The sequence below is a fragment of the Bos taurus genome, chromosome 25, assembly GCF_002263795.3.
Source record: "Bos taurus isolate L1 Dominette 01449 registration number 42190680 breed Hereford chromosome 25, ARS-UCD2.0, whole genome shotgun sequence".
NCBI lineage: Eukaryota > Metazoa > Chordata > Mammalia > Artiodactyla > Bovidae > Bos > Bos taurus.
The window spans coordinates 38,086,312-38,099,520 of NC_037352.1; the positions used below are offsets into that span (position 1 = coordinate 38,086,312).

Genomic DNA, 13,209 nt, shown 5'->3' on the forward strand with positions numbered 1-13,209 from the left:
TGGGTTGCCATTTCTTTCTCCAGGGGATCTTCCCAAACAGGGATCGAACCCGGGTCTCCGGCATTGCAGGCGGATTCTTTACCGTCTGAGCCACCAGAAAGATCTTTAATCCCCAAAGTGGGTCCTGAATTTTGGAGGCTTGAAATTCACTTTTTCCTTTCTTGTTTCCTCAAACTTCAGTGTTCTGATTCCAAATGCACAGCTGATCACTTGAGTGACTTCTTTCTTAACAGTAAAATTAGAGCTACTTAGATATAGGGGGAGCAGTAAGATTCTGAAGGGCGGGGGTGGGGGAGGGGCGCTAATGGAAGAAGAGGCATGGAGCGGGATGTTTGTAGGCAGTTTCGGCTGGGCCCTAAGAGCAAAGGGAACTGGAGGCCTTCCGTGCCAGGAAGAGCAGACTTTTCTGTGGGTCAAGAAAGTAGCTAAAGGCTCTTAGGAAGGGAGCGACATCTGACCTGTGTTTTTTTAAAAAGAGGATCCGGGCCACAAGTGTGAAGGTTGAAAGTGGACAGCAGAGTGACTGGAAGGAAGCGAGCGGCCAGGCTAGGAAGGGACGAGAGTCCCCCTGGGTAGGTTCAGGTGGAAGTGACTTGATGTAGTAGGGTCGGGAGAAGGAGAGAGACAGAGGAAGCACTCAAGTTAGTGCAGTAGAGGGCCGCGTCTGCTCATCAAAGCAGGGAACCACACGGGGAGGAGCAGGCTGGTGGTGGTGGAAGGCAGATGCCACAATCAATTCTGTTCTCTGCTCGGCCTCGCGGTGGAGACATCCAATAAGCGGCTGGATCTGGCCCTCAGGAACAAGAGCCGGTCTAGCTGCCCCCACAGAAGGCGCTCGGCTCGGAGCTGAGATGATCCCGTGGCGGGATGGGTCGGGCCGGGGTGGTGGTTGGGGGTCTGCCTCTTCTGGAGCCCGGGTGGAAAATTCTCCGCTTGCAGGAACACGGCTGGAGAAGTCCGAAGGTCCCCCGCTGGCTCCTGCGTCCTTAAATGCCGGGTCGCTAGGCTGAGGAGAATCTCTCCCGGAGCCCTGCCGTTTTAGGGTGGGGGGAACCCAGGTGTCCCCGCGTGGTCGCGTCCCCCCGGCGCGGGCCAGACAGGGCACACGCCGGGCTGAGGCGGGGGGCGCTCTCGGGCCTCACCTCCCGCCCTGCGGCCGCTGGGGAAGGACCTCAGCGCACCCGCGCCGCGCGCGCAGCCCGGCGCCGCCAATCAGCGCGTCGCTCCCGCGGCCGCCCCGGCGCTCCAGTGACGCGCGCGCCAGCCCGCGCCCGCGGCGCTTTGGGCGACGGCCCCTCCCACGCCCGCCCGGCCCGTTAGCTGCGCGCCGCGCCTCTTGTGCGACGGCCCCTGGGCGGCGGCGGCGGCGGCGCGTGCGGGGCGCGGCCTTGGCGCGCCCCCTGGCGGCCCGGCGGGGCGCTGCGGGCGCGGCGCTGACCCGGAGGCGGCGGCGGCGGTGCCCGGATGGAGGCACGTCATTGTCCCCCGCCGGGCGGCTGGGCTGTGTGCGGCGGCGGCGGCGGCGGCGGCCGAGGGGGATGGAGCGAGCGCCGAGCCGGGTCAGGTAAGCTCCCGCCTCCTCCCCGCCCGCCGCCGGCCGGCGTGGGGCCCGCGGATCGCCCGGCTCGCCCCGGCCGCCGCCGGCCGGGCCGCCTCTCAGCCGGCGCGGCCCGCCGGGGGGCTGGCGCGGCCCCTCGCCCGCCGGCCCCGCTCCGCAGCGGGCCGGGCCGCCCGGGACCCCGCCGCGCGGGTGGCAGCGCCGCCGCCGCCGGCCGGCCGGGGCCAGGCCCGCCGGGGAGGGGGGCGGCGGCCGCGGCGCCGCGGGAGCCGGGCTGCGCGGGGGAGGCCGGGCTGCCCCCCGGTTGCCATGGACACTGCCCTCCCGGCGCCCCCGCCCGGCCCAGCCCGCCCCCTCAGGCCGTGGGCCGGGTCCGGGGTGGCCGGGCCGGCACCGGTCTGTCCCGGGTGGGCGTGTGCCGGGCGCCGGCCGCGGAGCCCCCCCCACCCCGCGTGGCTGCCACCTCCCGCCCCCCTCCCTCCGCCCCGAGCGCCCCCCGGAGCCCCGGGCTCGCCTCCCTGGCCCCTCAGAGAGACAAACTTTCCCACCGGGTCGGCCCGCCGCGCCAGCGCCGGTCCGCTCCGCCCTCGCGGGGCCGGCCACCTGGCCGGGTCCCCGCCGGGCGTCCCGAGTTGCGCACGCCGGCCGCCGGGCGGAGCAGGCACCCACTCGCGGGGAGAGGAGGGGGCCGGCCCGGCGTCGCGGTCCCCTTCACTCCCCAAAAGCGCGTGTGCCGGGGTCCTAGTCTTTTATCTTCGGGGCAGGAAGAGCCAGCTTACCTGGAGAGGGGGTGGCGGGAGAGGGCAGTCAGATGTTTGAGAAGATTTGGCGGAACCCGAAGTTTTTACGGTCTTAGTACTTTAACCTCGCTTTATGATGAATGCACTCGAGATCGTTTTTGGTGAATAGCTCTTTTATTTTCCGGGAGGCCTATAAGGAGGGCTGACTTGTTGATGGGAAAAGCACGTTGGTTGGTTAAATAACACTCAAATAACAGGAAAACTGGTTGAGAAACTCTTTAGTTAGCACCTGTTTTTCAAAGTGAGCCCCACTGTTTTAGCTTCTTCCACGTGTTAGTGGAGTCTCAAATCTTAACTTGTATATTTGAAACACCATTCTCCTCTTTTGACTGTATTTATTCATTCAAAATGGATTGGTGATAATGAATCATCTGTCTCACTTGTTTGTATTTAGAGCCAGTTTCACTTTCTTTTCTGTGTCATTGAATTAAGTCTACGGAGTTTAGTTTATAGAAGTTTAAAGATAGTCGATGTGTTTATTTACAAGTAATTAAAATACAGGTTGTCTTTTTAAAGTATATGTTTGAAAATGGAAATACAGCTAGAAGGTGGATTACATTGTCAATATATTAAAAGCAGAATGTAACAGTTTCTTTTTGCATGTGTTGATATTATTACCACAATGTATGAGGAGAGCCATAATGTTTAGAGAGATGCTTATTTTTCTAAAAATGAAAAAGTAACATATATTCTATCCTCTAGTCACCACAAGGGAGAAGACATACCATAGGAGGGACAGCATTTTAAGACTTCCGAGTAAAACATTGTACTTAGAGCGAGTTACACTCAAAGGAAACACTTGTGAAGTCACCTTGTCTCATTCCTCCACACACCATCCAACCTTGATTCTTGTTACCCAATTTTTTTCAAACATGCTTTTGTAATTTTTTTTATCTGTCATCAGAAGATGTTGAGAGAAGTTGAAACTGTTCATTGAAGTAGTTGCTTAAAAGTCCTGAGATTATAGTAGTAATGTTTAAAAGCTTTACTGAGAGTAAAGAACACATAATATCTGAATCCTACACAGCATAGTTTGGCTTCCAGAAAGGTTTCTCCGTAGCAGATGGAATTCAGTTTAATGCCTGATGGTTTCAGGGTAAGAATTCATTGGCTGAATACATATAATGAAGGAGAATGGATGGTTTGGGTTTTCCCAAGTTATAATGCTATTTGGTTGTCAATGACTGAGTTGTATGTTTTACCTTTTTTTTTTTTTAAGAGTTGTTCCCCCCACCCAAGAAAAAGGCAACTGCAGCAAGTAAAATGGTTTTATTAGGTCATTAGTGAATGATTGTCCTGAAAGGGATGTTCACCCCAGAAAATCAAGGTTTTTGCTATTTAACATTATTGTAAATAAGCCTAGGTTAATTTGCTTCTTCCTTTTCTTCCTGCTCTACTCCTTCCTCTCTTGTTTTCTTAGTCTTGCTTCTTGTTTTGTAGTTTCTTTTGACTGTCATATGAGGAAAGTGTAATTTTTATTTGGATAATGTTGCTCCGGCTTTCTTCCTGAGTAAGGATCCTGTACTGTATTTTACTTATATTGACTTAACACTTCAATTCAGTTTTTCTTTTTGTTAAGATCTAATTAACATCTTTTCTATTTCTACGGAAGATCCCCAAATTTTTTCTTTAAGGTTGTACTTTTTAGAGAGGTGATAATCTTGCTTTCATGTAAAATCACAACAAAATCAAAGCTTAAAAAAAACCCTTGTTGTGAGTAGACAGTGCATCATAACATTTGTTAAAGTGTCATATGCATGGGATTTATTTCACCGTTTTGAATATTTTTTGAAACAAGTTTTAATTCTACGTCAGAGTCCTTAAGGATTAAATGAGATACTAATCAGTCACCTGCAGCCCGGTGCTAAGAGGAGACACTGGTTCCATTCTCTCTTCACCGCTCATTCGTCTGTTCAGCACGTGTGGGGAGAGCTTTCCCTGTGCCAGGTCAGGGTGTACAAACAGGAACATGAGGGAGAGGAGCAGGGCAGGCTCCCCCAGAAACCAGCAGGGGTCCCCCCCCCCTCCGTGCTGGGGAGCTTCCAGGAGGGGTTCTCAGCGAGTCTTAGGGGAGGGGGCTGTCCAGGCAAGTGTCCCGGAGGAAATGCCTTCCAAAGGGAGCGAGGGAGTGTTCACTGGCTGGAGGTGGCAGGGTGGGAGAGACCTGGGGGAAGACCAGCCCGTGCAGAGCGGGAGCCAGCAGCTAGGAGAGGGCCACACGTGCCTGGGGAGGCTTCCTGGGGAGGCTTCTGGGGCTGGCAGAGCGGGTGCAGGGGTCGGGGAGCTGTGAGGGGGCGAGGCTCACCTGGAGGGTCACCTGCAAGGCAGTGGCCTGCTTGGGTTGGCCGCCGCTGGGCAGTCTTGGGGCATTCCTGGAGGGCTGTGCTCTGGGCCTTGGTGGAGCCCGAAGGAAGCCCAGCCAGGAATGTGGAGCCTGGTGCCTGTGCCCAGAGGTGACTAGTTTGGGTTAGGGTTGCCCCATTTCGTAGGCCCGGTGGATTCTGTCCAGTCTCTCGTAGGTCCTTACAAATATTAAGTTAGTGACTAACACAATGCCCAGCAGGTAAAGTGCTCAATTAACGGTGGTCCTAAGATTTTAGTAGGGTTCAGAGAGAAAATTATAGTGAAGTACTTTTATAACGTGTTTGTTTTCCCGTTTGATGTCAGAAATGCCTTAATGGGCTTCATTTTAAAAAGTCATGTATACCAAATAAATGAGCCTCTTCAGAAAATATGTTTCAAAAGTGAGACTTCCTATATTTTTTTTCTTATATTTTTTTAAAAAAGTAATATAGTTCAAACAATGTCATTTTGAACTTGAAGCTTAAAGTTAGGTTTTCTTTTCAGCTAGTTGAGCCTTTTCCCTGAGGAATTCTATATGAATTGAAAATTGAGCCAAAAGTATTAGTGCATTTCACATTCTAGGTTTAAGCAAAAGAGAGAAAAAGATACTTCGTGAATGTAGAGAATTGGAAATTGAGGTACTTGATTGTAAATCAAAATATTAGATTTTCAGAGGGCATGAAATAGAATGACACGATCTAATCAAATACTTCACTGATGATGTTATGATGAAAAATTGTTGGCATGTGCAGATTAGCACAGTGGTAAATACCCCAAGAAAATTACTACAGAGCTAAAAAGATACTGTTGCTTTTATATTGGAGTGATTGATTGGAAAGTTAGCCGAACTGCTTTTAATTATTTTCAAAGATTTAATGGTAGAATAAGTAGATTACTTTTCTTGACCTTATGAAGCAAATGTATGCTTTTTGTGTTTTACAGAGTTGAACAATGACCATAGTTGACAAAGCTTCTGAATCTTCAGACCCATCAACCTATCAGAACCAGCCTGGCAGTTCTGAGGCTGTCTCACCTGGAGACATGGATGCAGGTTCTGCCAGCTGGGGTGCTGTGTCTTCGTTAAATGATGTTTCAAATCACACACTTTCTTTAGGACCAGTACCTGGTGCTGTAGTTTATTCAAGTTCATCTGTACCTGAAAAATCAAAACCATCACCACAAAAGGATCAAGGTATTACTTTTTAAAAGACGGAATCACCACAGGAAACTCCTGTATAAATACTGTCCATAAGTTGGTAGTTTCAGAGAGGGGCTTATTTTGCAAGATAAATTATTGCCACCTGAGTGGCCAGCAGAGTTACGTTATTTGACGGGCTTCATTTTCCTCTGCTTCTGCTTCATGATTAACATACGTATCATAACAGGGTAAGATTATTTTTAGTTACTATTAATTTCTTTAATTATCCTAATTTTTTGAAGGATAAACTTTATTCTGGTGAGAATCGAGATGTACAAGCGTTTTGTTAACTTGTCAATTAACTACCGTGCCCTAAGTAAATGTCTGCCTCTTAAAAATTTAAAAACAGTTGACTTTTGACAAGTGTGCTCTGCCCAACATTATTTTCAATTTTTCCTTTGTTTTTTTTCCCAGTTAAAGTCATCTGTAGTCATAAAGCTCTTTGAAAGAGAGCAGATCACGTAAATATTACATTATGTATCAAACCATATAAATGTGGTTACATGTGTTAAAACTCATCCAGATAAGTAAGATGTGGACACTTTAGCTGGCGCTCCTAAAACTTGGGGATTTGATAGCTTTGAAGTTGTAAGAAAAGATTGATTCCCATTCAGGACATTGTTCACGGAGGATGGCTTGGCCCTCGGATTGTTTGAGTCCTCTTGGTACATGTGATGCTGTGATGTGGGCTGGGGGGTGCGATTTGCTGAAGGTGTTTGGTGGGGACTTTGTCTCACAGAACAGTTTTCCTGACTGTTGTCCAGAGAGGTTTAGAGACCTTTATAAGCAGGACTCTGCCACAGGACATCTTCTCGCAGACCCAGCCTCCTCTCGCCTTGCTGGGGCCCCTCTCTCCCTCAGGACTGACTTGGTGTCGCCCCACCCAGCCCTTTTTTGGGGCCCTTGCCACACGTTTTCAAGGCTCATGTCTCTGTTCCTAATTTGGCTCTCCCTTCTTCCCGAAGCTGAAGCCTGCCTTTTTGCGTGCTTGAAATGCTCAGTATCGCTGCTGCAGGCCGAGAACCATCTAGCGTGCGTCTTGGTCTTTGGTGGCACTGAGGAACCGGCAGACTTCTGAAGGAGCGCTCTGGCTGTGGATGATTTTGGCCTCTCCTAAATAAGTTGTGTTTGAGCTGCACCTGAGTTTTATTAGCATAGTTGTCAATTCGCCATTTGAGCCTTAAAAGTATTTTTTAAAATTGTTCGTGTAGTATCTTTACGAGTATGTTATCCTGGTGCCTCAAATCCCACTTCCTTTCTGGTAAAGCTGGGATGATGTCACTACCAGCCTCTAGAATCGAGACTGACCGTCAGCGAGTGAGGACTCGGTGAGACAGGAGGGCGGCGGCACTGGCGGGCCGGGTGGTCCGCGCCCGCCGCAGGTGTCACCGCGTCGCCTTCCCTGCCCTTGCTGCTGTGGTGGTGTTGATTTAAGTAGACATAAAAGAGGATAACTGTAATGAACTCTCAGGCGCCCTTCAGTCAGCGTTGTTTATCGACTCCTGGCCACTCATACCTCCACCCACTTAACTCCTCTCCTCACTTCCCAACCGTTTAAAGCAAATCTAAGAATTTCTATTTCATCTGTAAATATTTTAATGTGTTTATCTAAATCATTCTTTTCTGAAAATTAGAATGTTTTCCTGTGAAAAGTCCAGTCAATATTAAGATGTCCCCGGTCGTCATAGAATGGTTTTTAACGGTTGGTCATTGAAACCAACTTCCAAACAAGGTCTACCCTTTGCATTTGGTGAAAGTCTTTTTTTACGTTTTTTAAAATGTGTTAAATACTGTCCCGCCTCCCACGCACACACTGTTGTCCTTGAAATTTATTTATCAGAAAAACCCAATCGTTTAGAATTTCCCGCATTCTGGGCTTTCTTTTAAAATGTCCCTTTCTCCCCTGCGTTTCTGGTTAGCTGGTCATAAGAATCTTGGTCAGATTCAGGTGTGACTTGTTGTTATTTATTTAGCTTGAGAAATGTACAAAGCTTCCGTTTTAAATGTTTATTTTTCTAGCCCTAGGTGATGGCATTGCTCCTCCACAAAAAGTTCTCTTCCCATCTGAGAAGATCTGTCTTAAGTGGCAGCAGACTCACAGAGTAGGAGCTGGGCTCCAGAACTTGGGCAATACCTGTTTTGCAAACGCAGCACTGCAGTGTCTAACTTACACGCCGCCTCTCGCCAACTACATGCTATCACACGAGCACTCCAAGACATGTAAGTGTCCTGTGTCACGCTACGCGTGTGGTGATGCGGTATGCTAACCTACTTGCATTTTTTTCTCTGAAATGAAAGTGAAGAATTAAGTCAAGAATTTGGTCATCACTAAGTTGGTTTCTTTTAGAAACCACAGAGGAAGACTCAAAGGTTTGCATTCGGGTTGCATGAAAAACATTTTGCGTGTAATTTAGTCTGTGGAATTATTTAAAAAGAAACGTGGTTTTTTTTCGGCATTTGGCGTTTCTGAATACACTGCTGACTTTCTACACTTGCTAAAAATCGTGCCATAAATATCTACTGCCAACAGCTTGGGACAAGAAGAGTTGAGTCCTGCCTCTCCTGGCGTCCATCCTGTGTCGAAGGCTTGATTCATTTACAGGCTTTAGGCATAAGAGGCCGGAGAAGGCAATGGCACTCCACTCCAGTACTCTTGCCTGGAAAATGCCATGGATGGAGGAGTCTGGTGGGCTGCAGTCCATGGGGTCGCTGAGGGTCGGAAACGACTGAGCAACTTCCCTTTCACTTTTCACTTTCATGCATTGGAGAAGGAAATGGCAACCCACTCCAGTGTTCTTGCCTGGAGAATCCCAGGGACGGGGGAGCCTGGTGGGCTGCCGTCTGTGGGGTCGCACAGAGTCAGACACGACTGAAGCGACTTAGCAGCAGGCATAAGAGGAGCCTCTGGTCACAGCTCCTAATCCCTGGAAATTTGTGCAGGACTTTCCCTTTGGTGTGTGAGCTCAGTTTCCAACCTAGAGGGCAGAAAATTTCGTTAAAACATGTAACGTCTTTAAAAGCATGTTATGTCTTTCAAAGAGCATGTTTTACTTTAACTGGGGGAGAGTCAACTCAGTGGTCAACTAGTGCAATTCAGAATTTAGAATGTATCCGTTTTTGTTGAGGTTTTGAACTTGTACATGTAGTATTATAAACGCCCTTCATCTTTTATAAATAAAACTCCCTGTTCTTTGGTCTACATTAATGTGTATGTGAATATTCAGGTGCCAGGCCTTCATTATTGGGGTGAAAAAAAAAAGCCCTTAATTTCTTTCTGAGTAGTTCTTTACTTTTTTGTGTGTGTGGCTTGTGGGATCTTAGTTCTCCCACCAGGGATTGAACCCGGGCTCTCGGGAGTGAAAGTGCTGAGTCCTAACAGCTGAACCACGAGGAAATTCCCAAATAGTCCTTTACTTGATGGAGAATTTAGACGCATTCTTCTAAAACTTTTTCCCCCGCAAAGAGCAAAATAATGGCTGTGTAAAGAATTTGGAAAGTACAGAAAATTTTAAAGTAACCAAAGGAAAATCACTGAGACTGTCGACCACCAAGAGGTGTTTGCTCTCCATGGGGTTCAGATTACAGAACGAAGGTCTCTTTGCCCTCATTTTTTCCTTTTCCCAGTCCATAGTTGATCATTATGTTAATATATAATAATTGACATAACACAGACAGCTTTCTGATCATTTTTGCACTTAATAAAACGGGGGTGTGAATGAGAGTCCCGCACTGGCACCTGGACCTCGAGAGAGAGGGATGGAGACAAAGATGCAGCTGCCTGGGGTTCCAGAGTCAGGTGCCCGTCCTTTACAGGCCATCGGTAGTTTTCCCTCGTTATCAATGAACAATAAACTGCATATACTTAAAATACACAGTCCGATGCATCTTGACGTTTGTGCGCGCCCATGAAGCGACTGCCACAATAATGAACTCTTTCATCGCCCCTGAAAGTCTCAGTGTGGCTTTGAAATCAGTCCTTCCAGCCCTTCCTGCCCCGCATCCCTTCCAGGCCATGCAGCCACTGATGGGCTTTCTGTTTTACTGCAGATGAGTTTGTATTTCCTAGAATGTCATATATGGGGGATTGCACAGTATTTTTGTTTATAACGCCTGGCTTTTTTCACTCAGCAGTTATTTCAGTATCATCCTGTGTTGCTGCTTGTATCGGTAGTCACTTTTTATTGCTGAGTAGTATTCCATTGTATGGATTAACGGACCCCAGTTTGTTTCTCCATTCACCTGTTGACGGACCTTTGGGTTATTTCCCTTGCGGGGCCATCACAAGTGAAGCTGCTGGGAGGTTTTCATAAGGACGTGTGTTCATTTCTTGCGAGTAAGCATCTAGGAGAGGAATGGTTTGGTCCCATAATATGGGTACGCTTGACTTTAAGATACTTACAAACTGGGAAGTGGATTATGAGATTTTACATTCCCACTAGCAGTGAATGCGGAGAAGGCAATGGCACCCCACTCCAGCACTCTTGCCTGAAAAATCCCATGGATGGAGGAGCCTGGTGGGCTGCAGGCCATGGGGTCGCTAAGAGTCGGACACAACTGAGCAACTTCCCTTTCAATTTTCACTTTCATGCATTGGAGAAGGAAATGGCAACCCACTCCAGTGTTCTTGCCTGGAGAATCCCAGGGACGGGGGAGCCTGGTGGGCTGCCGTCTATGGGGTCCCACAGAGTTGGACACGACTGAAGCAACTTAGCAGCAGCAGTGAATGAGTTTCATTTGCGCAACATCTTCCCTGATCCTTGGTGTGGTCAGTCTTTCTGATCTTAGCAACTCTTAACAGGTGTGTAGTGTGATAATCTCTTACCGTGGTTTGAATTTGCATTTCTGTAGTGAATAATGGTGTTGAACATCCCTCTATATGGTTCTTCAGCAGCTGTGTGTTTGCCTTGCCCAAGTGTTTGCTCCTGTCTTTGGCCTGATTTAAAATTGGGTAATTCTCTTCTTGTTGAATTTTGAGAGTTCTTTATATATTCTGGATAGAAGTCCTTTATCCAGTACATGATTTGCAAATGCTATTTCTCAAACTGGAGAAAATAGTCTCTTCACACTGTCTTTCAAATAACATGTTTTATTTACTTCAGCGTTTTTCTTTTTTTGTTGGTTGTGTGCTCAGTGTTGTATGTAAGAAATCTTTGCCTAACCAAAGGTCGCAAAGATTTCCTCTATTTTTTTTTTTTTAGCAGTCTTATGCTTTTGGTTTTTATGTTTAGGTCAGTGATCATTCTGAGTTAATTTTTGTCTGTGGTGTAGAGCTCATGTTTTCAATGTGGATATCAAATTGTTCCAAGGCTGTTTTTTCAAAAGATGGTCCTTTCTCCACTGAATTCTTTTCGTACCTTTGTCAAAAGTCGATTGATTGTATCCATATGGATCTGTTTCTGACCTGTTTTCTTATACTGATCCACTTCTGTCTTGACTCCATAACACAGTGTCTTTTAAACAGATTCTTTCTTTTATTTATTATTTGCATTTTTGACTGCACTGGGTATTCATTGCTGCACCAGCTTTCTCTCTTTGCAGCGAGTGGTGACTGCTGTCTCTTGGGGTGCGGGTGCTTCTCATGAGGTGGCTTCTCGTTGCCGAACACAGCTCGAGGGCCCTCGGGCCAAGTTGCCCCACAGCCTGGGAACAGCAGTGTCTGGTTACTGTGTATTTAAAAGTTTCGAAACTAGGTAGCTTTTCCAACTTTGCTCTCCTTTTTCAAAGCTGTTTTGGCCATTCTTGGTCTTTTGCATTTCCAAATTAACTTTGAAATCGGTTTGTCAATTTCTACAAAAAAGCCTCCCGAGAGTTTGCCTGGGATTGTGTTGAATCTGTACATCAGTTTGAGATGTGCAGCATCTGAACAGTGTTGTCTTCTGACCCACAAGCACGGTGCGCATCTCTGTTTATTCAGGTTCCCTTTGGCTTTTCTTACACTGTTGCGTAGCTTTCAGTATACAAGTATAGTGTGCACATCTTAAAATCCGATTTATTGCCAAGTATTTCATATTTTTGAAAACTATTATAAATGATAATATATATTTTGACCTTCCAGTTTTGATTGTTTATTGCTAGAACGTAGAAATGCAACTGACTCTTGTTTATTGATCTCGTATCCTACAAGTTTGCGAGCTCCTTAATTTTGTATTTATTATTATTATTTTTTAATACAGTTACCTGATTGGTTACCCATGTGATTGCTTAGAGGCATGTCATTCAGTTGCCAGATGTTTGGGGATTTTTCAGAAATTGTCCTGCTACTGATTACTAATTTAATTCCATTGTGGTCAGAGAAGATATTTTTATTGTTTGAATCCTTTGAAACTTGAGACTTGTTTTATGCACTAGAATGTGGTTTAGTTTGTTAAATATTCCATGTGTACTTAATAAGGATGTGTATTCTGCACTGGTTGGAGTTTCTGTAAATGCTGATTATGTTTAGTTAGTTGATAATGTTGTTAGTTGATAGTCTTTTATGTCCTTACTGCTTTTCTGTCTACTTGTTCTGTCAAATTTTGAGAGAGATACATTGAAATAAAATACATGGAATAAAATTCTTATAAATAGCCTATAGTTCTTATTTTTTAATCCAGTCTTACAGTCTCTACCTTTTATTTTAGAGTGTAAATCATTTATATTTAATGAGAGTATTGATATGATTGGGTTTTTTATTTCCCATCTTACTATTTGTCTTCTGTTTGTCCTGTATTCTTTGCTCCCTTTTTCATCTGTTTCTGCCTTCTTTGGAATGAGTGATTATGTGATATTTCCTCTGCTTTATTGGCGTATCTTCTCAACTTTGTTTTCTCTTTATAGTGGTTGCTTTAGGGTTTAACATATATCTTTAAGTTATCGCAGCTTCCTTTAAAATACAATTCCATTCCTCATGTTTTGTAAGGACTGTATGACAGTGTACTTTCGTGAGCTCTCCCTAGGCATTTGTGCTACTGTGGTCATACATTTTATTTTTGCTTATCTTGTTACCACATAGTATGTTGTGTTATTTTGCTTTAAATAAAAGTTGAAAGTTTTAAGAGGTTTGTTGAGGTTTCTTTACAAATCTTTTATATTTTCTTACTCTTACCATTTCCGCTGTTTTTAATTCCTCTGTGTAGATCCAGGTACCATCTGGAATTTTCTTATGCCTGGAGGAATTCTCTTAACTATTTTTGCTAATTTTTGCTTTGTTTTTTATTTTTGGTCCAAAATGTCTTTATTTTGCCTTTTTTGAAGTTAAGCTTTTTATTTTGAGGTAAGTTTGGATTTCCATACAGTTGTAAGAAATCACACAGAGACATCTTGTGTACCTT

General features: G+C 46.1%; 1 protein-coding gene across 5 annotated transcripts in view; it reads left to right on the top strand.

The window, feature by feature from the left end:
• The window catches only part of USP42 (ubiquitin specific peptidase 42), a 56,765-nt gene that overhangs the window by 12,171 nt on the left and 31,385 nt on the right, over positions 1-13,209 (top strand). For 2 of the 5 annotated variants that reach the window (XM_059881371.1, XM_059881370.1), the window contains exons 3-4: positions 5,644-5,893; positions 7,919-8,119. In XM_059881371.1, the coding sequence (XP_059737354.1) occupies positions 5,653-5,893; positions 7,919-8,119 (442 nt within the window). In that variant the 5' untranslated portion in view covers positions 5,644-5,652. Of the gene's footprint in view, positions 1-1,462; positions 1,565-2,371; positions 2,460-5,641; positions 5,894-7,918; positions 8,120-13,209 lie in introns of those variants that run through there. The other 3 variants (XM_024984977.2, XM_059881372.1, NM_001206639.1) reach the window with 3 other exon arrangements.